The sequence below is a fragment of the Cydia fagiglandana genome, chromosome 26, assembly GCF_963556715.1.
Source record: "Cydia fagiglandana chromosome 26, ilCydFagi1.1, whole genome shotgun sequence".
NCBI classification, from domain to species: Eukaryota; Metazoa; Arthropoda; class Insecta; order Lepidoptera; family Tortricidae; genus Cydia; species Cydia fagiglandana.
The window spans coordinates 5,599,585-5,621,412 of NC_085957.1; the positions used below are offsets into that span (position 1 = coordinate 5,599,585).

The 21,828-nt window shown below is 41.7% G+C and overlaps 1 protein-coding gene across 1 annotated transcript; it reads left to right on the forward strand.

Annotated features, from left to right (window-relative positions):
• Positions 1-314: 314 nt before the first annotated feature.
• On the forward strand, positions 315-21,558 carry LOC134677425 (serine protease snake-like). The gene is made up of 10 exons (XM_063535888.1): positions 315-724; positions 1,174-1,261; positions 2,814-2,933; positions 15,391-15,461; positions 16,762-16,922; positions 18,168-18,362; positions 19,068-19,257; positions 19,822-19,985; positions 20,845-21,045; positions 21,544-21,558. The coding sequence occupies exons 1-9, from the start codon at positions 661-663 to the stop codon at positions 21,016-21,018; spliced, it is 1,227 nt and encodes a 408-aa protein (XP_063391958.1). The 5' UTR covers positions 315-660; the 3' UTR covers positions 21,019-21,045; positions 21,544-21,558.
• Positions 21,559-21,828: the final 270 nt, after the last annotated feature.

Genomic DNA, 21,828 nt, shown 5'->3' on the forward strand with positions numbered 1-21,828 from the left:
GGATCAAACTGTTTAGGTCTAAGAATACAAATATGAGATCTAGTTACACACGGGCAGTAAGAACCCCGCATATTTATTGCATTTTAGACTAAATACCTTAACCCTTATTTTAACGTATTAAAGTCTATATTCGTCCGATTCAATCTTAGTGCGATATCCATATCTAAACCGGCTTGTAAAAAAACAAACAAGATCCGGTTTAAGGTCCGCGCAAAAAGCTGGGTTTAAAAGTAAAACGTCAGAGTATCCAATAACAATCTAATAAGATACTACATTTTGTCATATACAGAAACATCTTCTACATACAACATAACAACAGTATGAGTCGTGTACGGACTTCGAAAACACGTTTTCCTAGTGGTCACGGAAATAAATAAACACACGCATTGATTCTTACATATTAATGTAACTTAGTAGCATTATACGACGCGTTAAATAAGTTACTAAGTAAATGTAATAATAAAAATATAAAACAGTGCTTTTAAAACATAAAAACGTTAAAAACCCAGTGATTAATAAAAATATTGAAATCGATCTTTTAGTTTTCAAGACCAAAAAACATAAAAATTCTTACACTAAGTTCGCAAGTTATGAAAAGGAACAAAAGGCAGTATTAAAAATGTGTTGATGTAAGGTCACTTACTTTGAATAGAAATAGAAATGTTTATTTTTAAAGTGCTGTTTATTTTGACACTCGGTCGAAATGCTCTGGCCCAAAAAAATGGTAAGTTCTGAATAAAAATTAAGTGATCTCTGTAACAGATATAGATTAACTCGAAAAGTTTTGTGCTGATTTTGATGGAGTTTTCATTGATAAGCAAGTTTCCTTAAATTTATTTCTTTAGTACTCTTGTATTATTTACAGTAAGATGTACAGTAAGTACGAGTATGTAACTAGCAGTACATATAATTCAAGTTGGTTCCTATCTATCTATATATATTTACCAGCATATATTTGAATGTGCCTTAGTATTCAGAGTCCTTAAAGTGCCCACAGGAAATGTTTTAGAATCAAATGACGAATAAGGAAAACATGACGAAAACCCAATAGGTTATAAATGTTATATCTACCTGAAAATGTACAAATTGTTTGTTTACTGTTATTTAAATACCTAAAGATACATAATATAACTATTATTTATTTATAAGTTTTATAACTAAGTTTATTTGTAGTGGGCGATCAATGCGTGGACCAATACACTAACACGGTCGGGCGGTGCGCGCCGGCGCAACAATGCGAATCTGCTAGACAAGACTTTCAGTAAGTTATATACATAAATACTTATTATTTATTAGTGCATTCGAACTTAATATACATACTTATAAAAACATAATTAAATAACTAACCTACAAAACTTAAACTATATCTAAAAATAAATAAAACTAAACTTAAAATAAACGATTACAAAATATCCACCTGCGGCATGGTGCCGTAGATGCTGGCAGCATTTCCTCGCTGTATCGCAATACTTATTCTTTGCGCGAGGAAGCTGCCGGATCTACGGTCACCGGTGGCGTCAGCTATTCTTTTTGATAGATCCTTAGAAAGGCTGGACGCGTTCGGACCCCACGGGCCAAGGGTCTCGACACCAAAAGGTACGAAATTAGATTCGGGGCCGAGAATACTTATGTTTTCTGATTACCCTTTCTACTGAAGCAGGGTCAAACTTTTTTACGTGAGGGCCATATAGCGCCTTGAAACTTTCGCGCGGGCCATCGTCGGCGCCGGATATAAGGCCGGGTTTGGCCCGCGGGCCGGGCTTTGGAGACCCCTGTTACTAAAGCACGGTGGAAACAAAACTGCAAAACAGGCAAGCCGTTGGAAATCAAGTTCTAAAGAGGCCTCGCCGTTATTAAGCAGTAGGTACGGCGTACGGCCACAGACAGTGGGGAGATACTCCTGACTTCGGTCGAACTCGGCTCCATATATTCGGCTCAGGGCTATAACCGCGAAAATCGAAGTTTTTTCTCTGAATCGGGATTTTTCTCTGTCACTCTAATTACGGCTTCATTGGAGTAAAAGAGAAAGATCCCCGCAATTTGCGAATTTCGGTTTTCGCGGAAGCCGCTCAGCATTGCTCCGAGCAATTATTAGGGTTGGCACCACTTGACATCCTTTTGCATGCACGTCCACAGATAAGATAATGGCTTGAATTTTGACTACCCTAAATAGCCGAATGGGATAGTGCCATATATTAGAAAGGGATATCATGATTCGACCCTGAACCGCTGTCAAACTTCGTTTTTGTAGGAAGTTTCCTTTCTGTACGGTAGTACTATTAATTATTCTGTGGCAGTAGGTACGGCCACAGACTTTAATTGTTGATCCATCACAGGTCCAAGCTAAGGCATCGTCCCAGCTAACCTTATAGTTAATGAGAGGACAATTCGAAAGATAGACAATTTACAGAACGTACAATAATATTAGGTTTATGAATGTGATGATGATTATTCTAAAATATTTTACAGTACATAAGGGCCTATTTTCCCGCACTAGTGCGTAAAATAGCACTTTTCGTGCGTATGTCAAAAGTTTAAAAGGCCCTATGTACTGTAAAACGTTGTACGATACACGTGCGAATAGGTAATTCGCAACTCGTGTCGATTTAATTTATCGCCACTCGTTTCGGATTTCCTCTTTTCGCCACTTGTATAGCCCGCTCCACACTCGCGAAGCCGCGAACGCGAGTCTGGAGTCGATTTCGCATATCAGCGAACTAGACTCCACACTCGCGTTCACGGCTTCGCCCGCGATTCACGCGCATAGTCTGGAGGGGGCTTATCGAAAAATAACAATTTTGTATAAATTTCAGACAGAACGGCATAAGGCCGACATTCTGCACACAATCGTTCGACAGCGCCGTAGTGTGCTGCAGAGATGGCAACAACATATTCCAGACGGCGCCGCCGCAGGTGTTGCAGAAGAATGGAGAGTAAGTAAAGCCAGACGTGGCTCACTCCGCGATTCCGTCGCTTTGCTACAGGTAGCTAAAAGTACATCCGTTCGGCCCCAATTTTAGGGTTTGCCATAAGCCGCGCGTGGCACTGTCGCCACCTAGCGGCCATATCTGTGCTGATCGTAACAGTTTTGTTAGAGAGCGAGTCTTTTGTACTTAGTAGGTACTATTATTTATTCTGTGGTAATAAAGCACTTTTCACATCACCTATTCGGAAAAGAGCTTTTTCTTCCCTGCTGGGAGGGATCAAAGTGGCACTTTTCAACCCTGCTAGGGGGGATCAAAGTAACACTTTTCTGTTCTATACCTCGTTTTTTTTAGCATTAGAAAAAAGGTAAACAATCTTGATGTGTCTTTTAATTGAAAAACACAATCTATCTATCTTCTATCTATACATCTATACATATAATAAAGCTGTAGAGGGTCGAAAGTCTGTACATGGACGATATTTGAAAAAAAGTTGGCTGGGGATACTTAGAATCGATAACAGAACACGTTCCAACAGTTTTTAGAATTTTTGTCTGTTTGTCTGTTTATCTGTTTATCTGTTTGTCTGTTTATTTGAACGCGCATCACGTGAAAACGGCTGAACGGATTCTGATGCAAACTATACAAATCTGTCGAGAAAATCTCCGGCCAGGTTATAGGCTATAAAAATTCAACCCCTAAAAGGGGGGGTAGCCACAACACCCGCTTGATTTAAGTTTGCCCCTGAATCTTATGGCGCTACTTAGGAAGGAGTGGCAAACTTTTTTCAAATATGTGCTACCACTATTGAGTACCCTGGAAAACTAACAGATGGCGCTGAATTTAATACGTAGTGACACGAATAAGCCACCGAGGAAGGATTTTGCCAAATTAACTATATGTTTAGAAGACCGGGTATCAACAAATTTAATTGAATAATTATGTTGATTTAATAATACAACAAAATTAAACAAATTAATTGCCTCTAATTGCACAGTGCCGTCTTTTTACACTTCACGACTGCCCAAAAGAAAGACGAGTGTATGTAGGTATATATTTATTTATGTAAGTTTCTTTATTCCGCCTTAACTTCTGAATGCCTTAAGGGTCATTCCATAATAAACGCTACCAAGGGTTCAAAAATGAAAATTGGTTTAAGAAGTCAACACTAACCTATTTCCATAGAAAACATACCAAACCTTCATGTCAGAAAAAATACCCGAAAAAAAACCATTTTTACATGTTTTCCATGTACTTGATCGCAACGTTTTAAATGATATGCGTAAAACTAAATTTATACAGCGATATTGGCAAGACTAATTAAAAAGAAAATAACTGTAAACTGTTACAAATTTCTCGCAGTTATTTCAGGTAAAATATCGTAATTTTATAATTTGTCTTTAAAAATATTAAAAAGCATGGATTAATTGGTTTTTAGAAGAGTATTCTAGACTGTGGTCTCAAAGTAACACCCGAAACGAAAAAGAGATAAAAGTATGTGTAACTTTTCCCGTAATTAACTACAGCCAAACATGTTTTGCCAAAGAAAGGCTATGATGAGAACCTATTCAAATGTGTAATAATTATTGTTTTAGCGTCTGCTTTAGTCGTATGTTTTAAAGTTTGAAGTTGTGTAACACCCGAAACGTGGTGACCGTCCGCCTGTCCGTCCCCGGCTTTACTCCGTGGTGGTTAGTGCTAGAAAGCTGCAATTTGGCATGGATACAATCATGGCGACAAAGTAGTAACACAAAAATAACAAAAAACAATTTTTTTTAGGGTACCTCCAGTACAAAATATTTTTTATTTTTTTTCGTCTTTAATCCTGAGGTGTGGGGTGTCGTTGGATAGATCTTTCAAAATGAATAGGTGTCACCATCAACCATTTTTTGATTAAGTGAATATTTTCGGAAATATTTGAAACAAAAGAAAAATAATTATGATATCTTCGAGAAACAGTTTTTGTTGTTAAGATTAATGTATTTAATACTAATTCAGCATCTATTACTTATGATTTTAATCGAATTTATTAAAAAGACAATAATTTCAATAAAATGAGCCATAATTTCGTATAAATCTGTCTTAATTTCGTACTCGTAACACCCGAAACGAACCATGAGTAACACCCGAAACAGATAATTTATTTTATTAAAATTAAACAAAAAGTGATACTAAGTGTTACTTCAGTGTTTCCGTAGACTATACTAACTATTACTACTTGACATAAATAAAACTGGAGGTTACTTGACAAAATTCGCTAAAATATGCATTTTGGTACTGATGGTCAGAAGGTATAGGCCAATTCGCGTAACGCCCGAAACAGCTACTTTTTAGTGATTCTCTCGTTATTGGTCTTATACTTCAATTATGTGTGTACAGGAAAAGAAAATATTATCAAAGTAGTAGATGAATCAATAGTTATAACCTCGTAGTTCCTGTTACAATATCGATTAAAACCTTATTTTATGAGTTCAAGTGTAACACCCGAAACGGTGGAATGACCCTTAACCGATTTAGACGTACGATACATCATAAGAGTACTTACGTCCGCCGTTACGCCTTCAGCGCCCTCATACTCGAAGCATCGGGCGTAACCCGACGCACGTGGCGCGCTGTACCAGTTCCAAAGCCGGGCGCCCTAGGCGCCCTCATACTAAAAGTGTGAGGCGTAGCCCGACGTACGTGTCACGCTGTACGTTTACCAAAGCCGGGCGCCTTCGGCGCCCTCATACTCAAAGCATCGGGCGTAACCCGAAGCACGCGGCGCGCTGTGCCAGTCCAAAGCTGGGCGCCTTCGGCGCCCTCATACTAAAAGAGTCGGGCGTAGACCGACGTACGTGCCACGCTGTACGCTTACCAAATCCGGGCGTCGTCGGCGCCCTCATACTCAAAGCATCGGGCGTAACTCGACGCACGTGGCGCTGTACCAGTTCCAAAGACGGGCGCCTTAAGTGCCCTCATACTAAATGAGTCGGGCGTGGCCCGATGTATGTGGCGCGCTGGAAGCGGACCAAAGCCAAGCGACTACGACTTTCTCATACTAAAAGTGTCAGGCGTAGCCCGACGTACGTGTCACGCTGTACGCTTTCCAAAGCCGGGCGCCTTCGGCGCCCTCATACTAAAAGAGTCGGGCGTAGACCGACGTACGTGCCACGCTGTACGCCTACCAAAGCCGGGCGCCTTCGGCGCCCTCATACTCAAAGCGTCGGGCGTAATCCGACGTACGTGGCTCGCTGTACGCGTTCCAAAGCCGGGCGCCTTCGGCGCCCTCATACTCAAAGCGGCGGTCGTAGCCCGACGTACGTGTCACGCTGTACGCTTTCCTAAGCCGGGCGCCTTCGGCGCCCTCATACTAAAAGAGTCGGGCGTAGACCGACGTACGTGCCACGCTGTACGCCTACCAAAGCCGGGCGCCTTCGGCGCCCTCATACTCAAAGCGTCGGGCGTAATCCGACGTACGTGGCTCGCTGTACGCGTCCCAAAGCCGGGCGCCTTCGGTGCCCTCATACTAAAAGAGTCGGACGTAGACCGACGTACGTGCCACCGTTGTACGCCTACCAAAGCCGGGCGCCTTCGGCGCCCTCATACTCAAAGCGTCGGGCGTAATCCGACGTACGTGGCTCGCTGTACGCGTTCCAAAGCCGGGCGCCTTCGGCGCCCTCATACTAAAAGATTCGGGCGTAGATCGACGTACGTGCCACGCTGAACGCCTACCAAAGCCGGGCGCCTTCGGCGCCCTCATACTCAAAGCGTCGGGCGTAATCCGACGTACGTGGCTCGCTGTACGCGTTCTAAAGCCGGGCGCCTTCGGCGCCCTCATACTCAAAGCGGCGGTCGTAGCCCGACGTACGTGGCGCACTATACGCGTCCCAAAGCCGGGCGCCTTCGGCGCCCTCATACTAAAAGAGTCGGACGTAGACCGACGTACGTGCCACGTTGTACGCCTACCAAAGCCGGGCGCCTTCGGCGCCCTCATACTCAAAGCGTCGGGCGTAATCCGACGTACGTGGCTCGCTGTACGCGTTCCAAAGCCGGGCGCCTTCGGCGCCCTCATACTAAAAGATTCGGGCGTAGATCGACGTACGTGCCACGCTGAACGCCTACCAAAGCCGGGCGCCTTCGGCGCCCTCATACTCAAAGCGTCGGGCGTAATCCGACGTACGTGGCTCGCTGTACGCGTTCCAAAGCCGGCGCCTTCGGCGCCCTCATACTATTTAAAAGAGTCGGGCGTAGACCGACCCATACAACCATTTCTAGTCGCCGTTACGACGCGGTGTTGACACATCTTGTGTCGACACCGTCTGTTTCGGTCACAATTCCAGTCGCAGAGTCGTCGCCGTGTCGACACAGTTACCAGAAATGGGGAAGGGTCGACACATGACACAAAGTGACATAAAGTGTGGTCGCCGTGTGCACACATTGTTTCGGGTTTGCGACTACTTTATGCCAAAATCATTCGTTCATTCGTTCATTTCGTTCCTGTCAAATGGAAACTGTCAGATGGAAAAATGCTTAAATAAAAATAAGTGACATTAATACGCCATCTCTAAAACGGATTACAAGACGTAATTATATATTGTTTGCATTTATATTACAATAGGACTTAAATTATTATGGGGAATTAAACTGCTCGAGTGATTTGATAAACTAAGTGTAATATAATCAACGCGCCACCACATTGTTTTAGTTTAGCCGGAAATGAAATTGTTTACTTCTCAGTGCCTGTGTTCATAACTATATTATTTGATGCATTTTTAGTACTTCGATGCGTATACTATACTTAAATAACAGAAATAACGCTTTACATACTACGAAACTTGTTAATTATGATGTATAAATGGTTTAAGGCTGAGAAATATTGCAGTCACAAAGTAGTCGCAAATGTTTCGACTTTGTGTCGACTCTGTGTTGACACATGACACGCGCTGTCAAAAGTAATAACAAAGTTACTGGATTTGCAAAATGGCTCCTTGTGTTCATTCGTTTTCAGATATTCTCAAAGTGTAAGAGCCATGCCGTGCCGTGGAATAAAAAAAAGTTAATCCTCATATTTTAATCGCGATTAATTTAGTCGACCTAACATAGATTGAAATTGCATTAATCTGAATATTAATCGAATAAATTATCGATTAAATCTCGATTGAAAGTTGACAGGGGGACATTTTTGTACGTAAATGGAATAGGATTTGCATGTAAATATTTCCCACCTTTTCGGGGCGGGGACAAATGGGAACACACAATTTTTGGATGTATTCCCATTTATTCCCGCAGGGAACAGATGGAATAGGATTTGAAAGTAAATATTTCCCATTTTTCCCCCCTTATCGGGCTGGGGACAAATGGGAACACACAATTTTCGGATGTAATCCCATTTATCATTTATCCTCGCAGGAAACAGATGGAATAAGATTTGCATGTAAATATTTCCCATTTATTCCACCTTATCGGGGTGGGGACAAATGGGAACACACAATTTTCAGATGTATTCCCATTTATCCCCGTAGGGAACAGATGGAATAGGATTTGCATGTAAATATTTCCCAATTTTCCCACCTTTTCGGGGTGGGGACAAATGGGAACACACAATTTTCAGATGTAATCCCATTTATCCCCGCAGGGAACAGATGGAATAGTATTTGCATGTAAATATTTCCCATTTTTTCCACCTTATCGGGGTGGGGATAAATGGGAACACACAATTTTCAGATGTATTCCCATTTATCCCCGTAGGGAACAGATGGAATAGGATTTGCATGTAAATATTTCCCAATTTTCCCACCTTTTCGGGGTGGGGACAAATGGGAACACACAATTTTCAGATGTAATCCCATTTATCCCCGCAGGGAACAGATGGAATAGTATTTGCATGTAAATATTTCCCATTTTTTCCCACCTTATCGGGGTGGGGACAAATGGGAACACACAATTTTCGGATGTAATCCCATTTATCCTCGCAGGGAACAGATGGAATAGGATTTGCATGTAAATATTTTCCATTTTTTCCACCTTATCGGGGTGGGGACAAATGGGAACACACAATTTTCGGATGTATTCCCATTTATCTCCGTAGGGAACAGATGGAATAGGATTTGCATGTAAATATTTCCCATTTTTTCCCACCTTATCGGTATGGGGACAAATGGGAACACACAATTTTCAGATGTACTCCCTGGCGTGACAATGTGACGTAACGTGACAGGTGCGACATTTCGACAAGTCTCATTGTTGCTGACGTCACAGGCATCCATGGGCTACGGTTATCGCTTACCATCGGGCGGGCCGTATTCCTGTTTGTCACCATCATTGTATTATTTTTAAAAACTTTATTATATCGGCAAAAACATGTATTTCTTTTGCGATGTTCATGATGATAATGATGGAAATTGTCACAAGATTTCAAAGAACTTTCGGTAATTCTTGAGTTCTGTGTCGGAATTTCGTGACAATTGTCGTATTTCTTGTGACAAATGTCATTAGCTTCGCAAAATAAGTACTTATTAACTGACGATATGGTGGAGTTTTTTTTTAATTAACATGTTGGTGGCAAACAACCACACCGCCCGTCTGATGGTAAGCGTTTACCGTAGCCCATGGAGGCCTGTGACTTCAATTACAGTGATGTAGACAATAGGGAATATTAGGCAAAGCTCTGCGTAGGTGGCACTAGTAGTACACATACAGTAAACAAACATGCGTCACTACGTCACTCACATATCGCCTATCGTGAAACACGACAATCGAGGGTTCGGTTTCTGCCTCTCTATCACTCTCGCATATTCAAGCGATAAAGAGGCGGATAACTAAATTTCGATTTTCGCGTTTACCGGTAGGCACTTGTTAACAAACCGCCTTGATGCATCAATGTCATATTTTATTGTCTTTGAAAACTTGTCAAAAAACAGTTTAAGGCACAGTATGTATAAGTTAGTCTATGAATTTACTGAGTCGGTAGTGCTGCGTTCTGGCGGCAGAACATTGCAGTAATATACCCTATTGTTGGACCTGTCACGTCCAAAAACGGGTACACTACATAATTCCGAAATATTTTATGCCGAATTTTAAAATATTGAATTTTATTATTCCGATTTTTAAATGCCCGACCCATATACATAATTCCGAATGTCGTAATTACCGAACGATGAAAATCACGAAGTTTTATATTTCCGAATAGCAAAACCGCCGATTTTTTAAAATTCCGAACCACATAATTCCGAATATTACAATTCCGATAGTGAAAAATACCGAATTTAACATTTACGAATGTTGAAACCACGAATTCCGAATGGTCATTATTCCGAAATTTTGAATTCCGATTTGACGTGATTCCGATTTTTTAAATTCCGAATAACGAAATTCCGAATTTGTTCATAATAAATAATGATACCTACGTCGTTAAAGTAAGCAGAAATGCCTGTTAAAATTTCCTATTTTACATAATATTAATAAGAGTTACTCACAAGCACAATTTTTCAACATAATTATGTATTATGTATGTTTCTACATAATTTTGTATGTAGTTCGTTCTGTTTCTAAAAACACTTCTTTTCTGTGGGGGGTTACAGTTCTAACCTAACCTAACCCGCTTTTCTAGTAGCGGTTAGTTCCTGTAAAGGTCGCAGTTCTGACATAACCCCAACCCATTTTTCTAGTAGCAGTTGGTAAAGGTCGCAATTCTAACCTAACCTAACCCATTTTTCTAGTAGCAGTTGGTTTCTGTGAAGGTCGCAGTTCTAACCTAACCTAACTCATTTTTCAAGTAGCAGTTAGTTTCTGTGAAGGTCGCAGTTCAAACCTAACCTAACCCACTTTTCTAGTAGCATTTTTTTTCTGCAAGGGTCGCAGTTCAAACCTAACCTAACCCATTTTTCTTGTAGCAGCTGGTTTCTGTAAAGGTCACAGTTCTAACATAACCTAACCCACTTTTCAAGTACCAGTTAGTTTCTGTGAAAGTCGCAGTTCTAACCTAACCTAACCCACTTTTCTAGCAACAGTTGGTTTCTGTAAAGGTCGCAGTTCAAACCTAACCTAACCTACTTTTCTAGTAGCATTTTTTTCTACAAGGGTCGCAGTTTAAACCTAACCTAATCCATTTTTCTAGTAGCAGCTGGTTTCTGTAAAGGTCACAGTTCTAACCTAACCTAACTCACTTTTCTAGCAACAGTTGGTTTCTGTAAAGGTCACAGTTCTAACCTAACCTAACCCATTTATCTAGTAGCAGTTGGCTTCCGTGAAGGTCGCAGTTCTAACCTAACCTAACCCACTTTTCTAGTAGCATTTCGTTTCTGTAAGGGTCGCAGTTCAAACCTAACCTAACCCACTTTTCCAGTAGCAGTTGGTTTCTGTAAAGGTCGCAGTTCTAAACTTACCAATTTTTCTAGTAGTAGTTGGTTTCTGTAAATGTCGCAGTTCTAACCTAACCTAACCCACTTTTCCAGTAGCAGTTGGTTTCTGTAAAGGTCGCAGTTCTAACCTAACCTAACCCACTTTTCTGGCAACAGTTCGTTTTCTTGGGGGTTGCAGTTCTAACCTAACCTAACCCACTTTACCCTCCGCGCCTCTGGCTTTTTACATACACTCTAGGGGTAGGACAGACAAGACGACGTGGATAGTGGGGTGTTCCGATTCGGATTTTGGTTAGTGAGACTTAAAAAAGTGCGTTTAAATCTTATTTTGAAAATCACGAATTTCATTATTCCGAATTCACAAAAGATCGAATTTCTGAATATCGAATTACTTTATTTCCGATCGGTCAATGATTTTTCGGAATAGACAAATTCGGGAAAAATATTTTCGGATTTTTTCTAAATCGGAATTTTAAGCTTTCGTCCATATGAAAATCGGATTTTTAGTTTTCGGAAATAACACAGTCGTGATTTTGTTCTTTCGTGGTTTTCAAAGTCGTAATTTCGATATTTCGGTCATGTAAAAAATCGGGATTATGAAAATCGAGGTTATGAAAGTCGGAAAAACGTATTTCGGAATATTTGGGTGTTCCCTCCTAAAACCTATAAAACAATATTCATGACGACTTTTATGACAACATGCGTAGCCGCCATCTTGGATTATAAAATGGTCATCATTTTCGAATTCTGCACTCCCTAAAACCTATAAATCGACATCCGTGACGACGCAAGTTATCTTTATTTTCAGATCTAACCAATTGCTACAGAACACAAAGGACAAAAAAAGAAGCAAGGAGGTAATGAAACAAGCAAAAATACTGATGATTCCTCGACGCAATTGGATGATTCTTAAATTGTGTCCAGATTTTCTTGTCATGAAAGTTTTTATTTTACACATATAACTCACACAAGCTCCGTGACATTTCGACCTTGTAATTTTTTTAATGTTTTTGTTTATAAATGCGTATCTCACTAGAATAATATAATCAAGGTATGTTTATGTTTGATGGTTGAAATAGTAACTCTAAAAATTATATTTGTGTCTTATATTCCTGCCGAAGACTTTTATTTTTCCTTTTCCTTCTACACAAGTTAGGCCAAGTAATAAGAATTTAGGGCTCTCAATTTTATCTTGACTTCTACATCAGTAAAGCTACGAGGCCATGTTTGGTATCGTTTTCGTATAAATTCACAGTACCAAATTTAGTTATGGTATCACATTGACACCATTCCGAAGTAAAAACATATAAACTTATTAAAATACTTTCTTTTAAACTCCTCTTCACGCTTAAAGTGCTGAACAGTTTTAATTTAAAGGTACACATATATTTTGAGTCCCGAGACAGGACATGATAAGCTATGTCAAAAATCATCCTTTAAAGGTGTGAAATGTGGTGCAGGGCGGAATTCAGAATTGAATTCTTGAAGTTAATACTTACTGTTTAAGTTTAGGTTTGAAGTCATGTTTTTTATCATTTTCAACTAAATCAAAGATGTAGAATTGTAGACCATCCCAAATTTCATATAAATCGGTTCAGCGGTTATTGATTGTCCGTACAAAATTTCACGCCACTTTTCACACCTTCAAAAGATGATTTTGGTTATAAGATCTATCCTATGTCCTGTTCCGGGACGCAAACTATTTCTATACCAAATTTCAACGAAATCGGTTCAGCGGTTAAGCGTCAAGAGGAGTTTAAAAAATACCGGCCAAGTGCGAGCCGGACTCGCGTATTAAGGGTTCCGTACATTAAGTCCGCCTCGCGCATGGCTGCACATTTCTAATAGGTTTTCCTGTCATCTTAATAATCGTGATAGGTAAAGGACTATTTTGTGTATTTTTTTCAAAATTTATGACCTAGTAGTTTCGGAGATAAAGGGGGGGGGGCAATGGTCATTTTTTGGGTATAAAATCAATTTGTTTACGTTATATCCGTCCGTCCGTCTTTGGGTCTCTAATTTACATATATGTACCAAATTTCAACTTAATTGGTCCAGTAGTTTCCGAGAAAATAGGCTGTGACAGACGGACAGACATACAGACGCACGAGTGATCCTATAAGGGTTCAATTTTTTCCTTTTGAGGTACGGAACCCTAAAAAAATTGTTTTTAAATTTTGTGGAACACGGCCTAGCACCTTCACTGATGTAGAGATCAAGATAAAATTGAGAGCCCTAAATAAAGTTTCAAGAGCGGATATCTCAAAAACTATTCAATATATGGAAAAAATTTACTAAATAAACTTGTAACAAATTAAATTAACTTTCATTTTCTATAAGTGGCCATGTCGCTACGATGCATAGTTTCCGAGATATAATCGAAAAACCGGAAAATGGGACCTTCAAAGCCCCCTCTCTCCCCCCCGCTCAAAGGCTACGGCCGAGGACTTTTGATATGTTCACCTCCTAACTTGTCCAAACCAAGTTAAGGAGCCAAAAATTGTGTTCTGAGCATTTCCCTCTACAACTTTATTGAGCATTCGTTGCCTGACCTAGTAGCGTATTGCATTTCTTTAAAAACTTTTCTGTAAAAGGTTGACGGGTGTTGGGTGTTTATATGGTTTTGGTCGATTTTTATCATTCGCATCGCCCATGATGACTTACTAGAATTACGAGCACACGAGACACTAATAGTAGTTTGACAAACCTTGGTTTTCAAGAGGTATTTTATATTGACATTTGCTGTCACAAATTTGCTGTCAGATTTAGTCGCAAACCGCACGCAAAGTGCACACAAATGTGTCGACACCTTGTTACGGAAAAGTGTAGACACGGCGACGACACTTTGTTTCGAAACAATTCTAGACACATTGTGTGGACTCTGTTACGACACATCTGACATTTAGTTACCACTTTGATGATTCTGCGACTGGAATGGTTATATGGGGGAACGCCTACCAAAGCCGGGCGCCTTCGGCGCCCTCATACTCAAAGCGTCGGGCGTAATCCGACGTACGTGGCTCGCTGTACGCGTTCCAAAGCCGGGCGCCTTCGGCGCCCTCATATACAAAAAGAGACGGGTATAGACCGACGTACGGTACGTGCCACGCTGTACGCAGTGTACGCCTACCAAAGCCGCTTACTGACACAGACTGAATTCCACGCGGGCGGAGCCGCGGGCACAGCTAGTTTAAAAATAAGTTACGGCAAATATGTAACAATTATGAATCTAATACGATCATTTATATTCTTCTGCTTTCATAAGTAATAGTTTTTGGTTTTTAAAAAGCGTTTTTCAATTAAAAGACATATGTCTTTTAATTGAAAAACGCTTTGTCAAGATCGCTTACCTTCTTGCAAGTTCTTTCTAATGCTAAAAAAAACGAACATATAGCACACTAATTTTTCATTTTTTTGCACATTATTTTTTTTAGCTTAAATAATCTGTTTAAGCATCAGATTGTGTCAACAACTAAGATTTTTTAATTTCCTTATAGATGATATGAAAAGCAGTACCTATGTGTCACAAGGTATCAAAATTATTTCGTCTTGAGCGTTAACCTTGAATCCTTCATTACGCTCAGGATTCAATGTACGCTCTTGACGGAAATAATGGAAATATATCATTTTGATCCCTTGTAACACAAACTACTATTCTTTTAATAGTTATTTGTTTTACAAGGGGGCATACACTCCCATCTTATGCCTTCTTTCTCGCATAAGCCCGGCATTTTGCCACGGCTCATGGGACCCTGGGGTCCGCTTGACAACTACTCCCAAGAATTGACGTAGGCACTAGTTTTTACGAAAGCGACTGCCATCGGACCTTCTAATCCAGAGGGGAAACTAGGTCTTATTGGGATTAGTCCGGTTTCCTCACAATGTTTTCCTTTACCGAAAAGCAACTGGCAAATATCAAATGATATTTCGTACATTAAGTTCCGAAAAACTCATTGGTACGAGCCGGGGTTTCAACCCGCGACGCGTACTCCCACCTTAAAGGCAGGCAATGCACTTGCAACTCCTCTGGGTGTACTGAGTATCCATGGGTGACGATGCCGATGATGATTGCTTACCGTTATACCATAGAGAAATATAGTAAGATGACTGTACTTACTTTGCAGCAGTCCAGTTTGGGGCACAGCTGATGCCAGCAGTAGCGGGCAAACAGACAGAAGACGAGTCAGTCAGAGGAGTAAGTACCAATATCAGTGGGGAGACACTCCTGACTTCGGTCGAACTCGGCTCCGTTCGGCTCAGCATTGCTCCGAGCAATTATTGGAGCATTCCACGGGCTGTCCCGTACAAACGCGTTTTATTTACTGTGTTGTGGCTTTTTTTTCGGCATTTAAAGCAGGCGGTTATTTTTCTGTGCATATTTTTGACCATTTGTCATAGAAAATGAAACTCTTAAGCCCCCTCCAGACTATGCGCGTGAATCGCGGGCGAAGCCGCGAACGCAAGTGTGGCGTCGATTTCGCAGATTGTTCACGCCTTCGCGCCTTGTTCTCCGTTTTTTGTCGGTATTTCGGCCCGCGTCAAAGGAGACGCGAAGCGCGAACTTGCAAGACTCCACATTACACAATATTTTGGCTCCTCTGTGGCAAGATAAATATGAATTATATTATGATTATATTATACTAAGCAGCTATATTTTACGGTTTTACAATAAAACAAAATGGAAAAACAGCTAAATCACGTCTGATGCCATAGATAACTAACAGTTAAACTCGATCAGCTGATGCTTTTATGCCATATTGCCGCAAACCAAACTGCGAAATCGCCATGAAGTGTGCGAATGTGGAGTCATACGTCAACTTCGCGATATGTTCGGTCCGCGACGTCGCGCCGCGATTCACGCACATAGTCTGGAGGGGGCTTTATGCCTGCAAATCTTTAGAAATTCGCGTTTGTACGGGACAAACGGTAGGTAGACAATTTCATGGAATGCTCCTATTAGGGTTGGCACCACTTAACTTCCTTGTGCGAGCACGACAACAGATAAGATAATCACTTGAATTTTAACAACCCTAAATAGCCGAAAGGGATAGTGCTATATATTAGAAAGGGATACCATGATTCGACCCTGAACCGCCTGTCAAACTTCGGGTTTGTAGGAAGTGTCCTTTCTGTACGGTAGTACTAAGCTATTATTTCTTCTGTGTCAATATTAAAATCTATACTCGCTATATATATTTGCCTCTGCTGTAACAAGTATAGTTGTTAGCAACAACAAATACAAATAATAAATACAAACATACACACACTCATTTCAGGTTATATAAGAGAGTAGAGACTGCACGATCCCACAGTCAAACCGTGTAAACTGTTTTGTGGGACACTGTAATTGTATAAGATGTATATTTTTATGGTAATAAATAAATAATAATAAGTTGTTAATAAAACGCGAGTTCGACCTTGAGAGTTTTATTATTTCATAATTTATTTTCGTACTTAGTGCTCATATGCCAGGCACTAAACTATCTTGTTTTCAGAGTGTGAAGAATACAGCAAGTCCGTGGTCCAGACCTTCAGTTTCGTGCCCCTAGTCCCGGACCCAGAGACGGTCTCCATATCCGCGCCTAAATGCGACTATGGCAAAGTAGAGCTGATCGTCGGTGGAGAGAACGCTCAGCTCGGGGAGTTCCCGCATATGGTACGTGCTACTCGGCGATAGATGGCAGCACTATATAATATCAAAAACTTGATTACAGAGCTATAGACCGAGCGCTTAACGGCTCGGCCACGACATCGAGCGACTTGCGACGGCGGGAGCGATAACCATAGGTTGGAGGGTGACACAGCGATCGGACCTTTAGCTCCGACCTATGGTTATCGCTCCCGCCATCGCAAGTCGCTCGATGTCGTGGCCGAGCCGTAAAGCCCCCTCCAGACTATGCGCGTGAATCGCGGGCGAAGCCGCGAACGCGAGTGTGGAGGAGGCTTAAGAGTCCACGCCTGCGCGGTACGGGGGCGTCGGGGTAGGACTAACTGCTAACAGCGCCCGCACCTTCCCCGCCACCCTTAGTCGTCCTACCCCGTCGCCCCCGTACCCCGCAGGGGAGGACTCATTTAAGCGGTCGGTCTACCAGCTGTATCTAGTGATATCTTTTAACTTTCTCAAAGGGCTCGCTAGATGACACTGCAATTTTATTTTCATTTCTCATTCTCTGAAAGTGAAGTGAAGGGTCGTTTCTGTTCTAAAATTTGTGCATAAAATGACACGTTTCTGCTCTAGTCCACTGTACTTTCTAAATACATTTTTTTTTCTTTTTATTATATATTTCTGATAATTAACTTCCCATTTCATAAATAACCATTTTTTACCTACCCTCAAGAAATAGTAGTCAAGATTGTACTTAGCCGTGTTTTTTTAAAAAGCACATATATTTTACTTTTCTCGTAGGTATTCGAAATGAAAATTAGTGTTTAACTCGGGTGAAAGGCACCAATTCAGTCCCAGATGATTGACGCTCTCTGCGTTCGAGCGCCAAACTATCTTTACAACAAAAATGGGTGCCTTTTAACAACCTTGCCACAAACAAGCCTTGGTTAACAATCTACTATTTCTTTAACCGCACTGTGGGCTACTTTTAAGGGTTCGTCCGTAGTAGTCAACTATATTTCGTTTTTTTAGCATTAGAAATAAGGTAAACAATCTTGATGTGTCTTTTAATTGAAAAACACATTTTAAAAATAAGTTACTGCAAATATGTAACAATTATGAATCTAATACGATCATTTATATTCTTCTGCTTTCATAAGTAATGGTTCCTGAATTTTAAAAAGCGTTTTTCAATTAAAAGTTAAGATCGCTTACCTTCTCTCAAGTTCTTTCTAATGCTAATAAAAACGAACTACTTATAGGAACTCTTATAGTTTATTATTATTCTTGTTCCAGGCAGCTATAGGCTGGGTGAACTTCGAGGACTCATATTCTTTCAACTGCGGCGGCAGCCTCATAAGCCCCCGCTGGGTGCTCACCGCTGGCCACTGCACTAGGGACCCTCGGGCTAAGGACCCCAACCCGGCCATAGTCAGGCTGGGGGACCAGAATATTGACCCTAGCGTGCAGGATGGAGCCACTCCTGTGGAGGTATGTAATTTAATAGCAGTGGGGAGACACTCCTGACTTCGGGCAAACTCGGTTCCGTTCGGATCAGCATTGCTCCGAGCAATTATTAGGTTTGGCACCACTTCACGTCCCTTTGCGTGCACGATCACAGATCACAGATTCGAAAAGGATAGTGCCATAAGTTAGATAGGGTCATGATTCGATCTTGAATCGCTGTCAAACTTCGGTTTTGTAGGAAGTGTCCTTTCTGTACGGTAGTACTATTACTTATTCTGTGATAATGGGTAGCAAACAGCCCACCTAATGATACTTAGTCACTGTAATAGTTAATGGATACCTACAACTCCGGGGGTATATGATTGCATGTGGTTTCTACGCACCCTCTCAAGTCTATAGTTCGTTTTTTTTAGCATTAGAAAGAACTTGCAAGAAGGTAAGCGATCTTGACATGTCTTTTAATTGAAAAACGCTTTTTAAGAACCAAAAACTATTACTTATGAAAGCAGAAGAATATAAATGATCGTATTAGATTCATAATTGTTACATATTTGCCGTAACTTATTTTTAAATTGTGTTTTTCAATTAAAAGACACATCAAGATTGTTTACCTTTTTTCTAATGCTAAAAAAAACGAGGTATAGGTATGTGAAACGTCCTGTTTGCGACCAAGCAATATTTAAAAATAACAATAGCTTTCTGTACCTAACATTAAACCCATTACCGCAGGTCCCCATAAAACGAATCGTGAAGCACCCCGAACACAAGCCACCCCGGCGCTACAACGACATCGCTCTGCTCGAACTGGCCACCGACGTTGATTTCAGCAACACAGTACGCCCGGCTTGTCTCTGGCAGAGACAGGATTTTGACAGCTATACCAAGGCACTGGCTACTGGCTGGGGTGTTATAGATGTCAGTAAGTAGTATTTTTTTATAAAAAAGTAATTTTCTAAAGGCTGCCGCTCTTAGAACTATGTTGATTCCAGCAGTACCTACACTCAGCAAGAGTACTCCTCAAACGGTGACGCTTTTGTTCAACAACTTTTAAAAATTATGAAGTATTTAGACTCGCTATTTTTCATACAAAATAAATATTGTCTTCAATGGACGCCATCGCCACGCCACATCATTGTGATTGACGTTGCTTGTCACGCCTTAAACATAACAAAATTCGCAATACATTGCGTCTTAGAATAAACTTTAAAGTGTGTTAAAAATCAAACCACAAGTTATTTTTAAAAGTTGCTGAACAAATGTTGGTCAGTATGAGGAGTACAACCTACAGTTTAATTTTTTGTTCGTATTACAGGCCACACCCGGTATTTGATTGAGTATATGAAGATCATATAGTAGAACCAATGTTAGTTTACTTAATTCTCTTTCTTCACTTTCCAATAGATATAGGGCCCCAAATTACCGAGTGTCAAGGGCCTCAGCATAGTTTAATACGGCTTTGCCTTTAGCTCTCGCTATTTTCCAGATACAAAGGAGACATCAAAGGAGCTCCAAAAGGTGTCCATCTCACTGCTGGACAACGCGTACTGTGACCAGCTGCTGGCCAGCTCGAGGAACAGAAACTGGCAAGGTTTCGCTCCCTCGCAAATGTGTGCGGGTGAGCTGCGCGGGGGGAGGGATACGTGTCAGGTATAGTACATACAGCAACGCTCTTCTATACATAGGTGGACCTTATTACAAAAGGCATACGGTCAACGTGCGGTCAACCGATGGACAGTGGACAGGTTAACAGTGTGGCCGATGGTACAGTCATCAGCAATAGTATCTTACACAACTAGGGCCGCAAAAATATATGACGCGCTCTTATTGCGCTCCAAATAAGAACGTGTCACATATTTTTGCGGCCCTAGTTGTGTAAGATACTATTGCTGATGACTGTACAAGACTTCGAGACACATAGGCACAGAATAAATAATAGTACTCGGTACAGAAGACTCAGCTGTAGCTTGCTACAGGTAGCTAAAATTACATTCGTTCGGCCCCAATTTTGGGGTTCGCCATAAGCCGCGCGTGGCGCTGTCGCCACCTAGCGGCCATATCTGTGCTGATCGTAACAGACGCGTTTTGTTAGAGAGTGAGTCTTCTGTACCTAGTACAGTACTATTATTTATTCTGTGACTACGGTTACTGAGGGCCTACCGCGAACCACATCCGACGTGTTGCCTCCCTGTCACACTTACGTACGAATTTACAAGTGCGACAGGGAGGCAACACGTCGAACGTAGGTAGTTCGCGGTAGACCCTCTGAGTGCCGGCGAGTAGGGGTAGATATTTGCTAAGAGGGTTGAATGTATTTAATTTACCCGAGTTTTAAGTTAAGGATCCGTCACACAGGCGCGTTTTGCGAGAGCGCGGTGTGAGCGTTTTATAATGTAAAAGCGGCGCGGCCCGCTCACGCGCAGCCCGCTAATCGTGCCTGTGTGACGGAGCCTTCAAGCGACACAATTACTCTTTTATCTGATTCATGGCTATTCCTTGTCTAATACAGGGCGACTCCGGAGCCCCGCTGCAGGTGGCGTCCCGTGACAACCAGTGCATCTTCCACGTGGTCGGCGTGACGTCATTCGGCGCGCAGTGCGCGCGCAGCGGCCGCCCCGCCATCTACACGCGCGTCGCCAGCTATCTAGACTGGATCGAGAGCGTCGTCTGGCCTAATCAGTAGCGAAAGAAACTACACGTCACGTTTTAAGTGTGGGAGAGAGAGGGACGTATGTGTGAGGGGCGTAGGGATGCTAGAAAAGGACAATACGACCGACAACAGTGTTGTCACTCTCAATATTGTTCTTAGGTTCCGAATTCTGAATATGGTAAGTTATTAAATTAGCGTTTTATTTTTGTGTAAAACGCTGTCATTAAAGTATGTTTATCGCTATTTTGTGTTTTAATGCGAACTACCCACCGAAAGAACGCGTCCACACTCCACTCTCTCCACTGCAGGCTGCAGGCATAGTTTGCCCACGTGGTCGGCGTGACGTCATTCGGCGCGTAGTGCGCGCGCAGCGGCCGCCCCGCCATCTACACGCGCGTCGCCAGCTATCTCGACTGGACGAGAGCGTCGTCTGGCCTGATCAGTAGCGAAAGAGCGTCGTCTGACCTAATCAGTAGCGAAAGAAACTTTTTTTTTCATTACGAGCATTGGCAACTATGCCACCAGCTCAAAGCGAAAGAACTACACGTCACGTTTTAGAATATTAAAGTATGTTAGTCACAATGAAATTTTGTTTTAATTCGAATTATCCACCGAAAGAACGCCTCCACACTCCATGGCCCTCTATAGCAGTGGGGAGACACTCCTGACTTCGGACAAACTCGGCTCCGTTCGGCTCAGCATTGCTCCGAGCAATTATTAGGGTCGCCAGCTATCTAGACTGGATCGAGAGCGGCGTCTGGCCTAATCAGTAGCGAAACTACAGGCAGGGACACACTTATCCCACGTACGCAACGTTCTGAACCCTGAAATTTGTATGCTTAG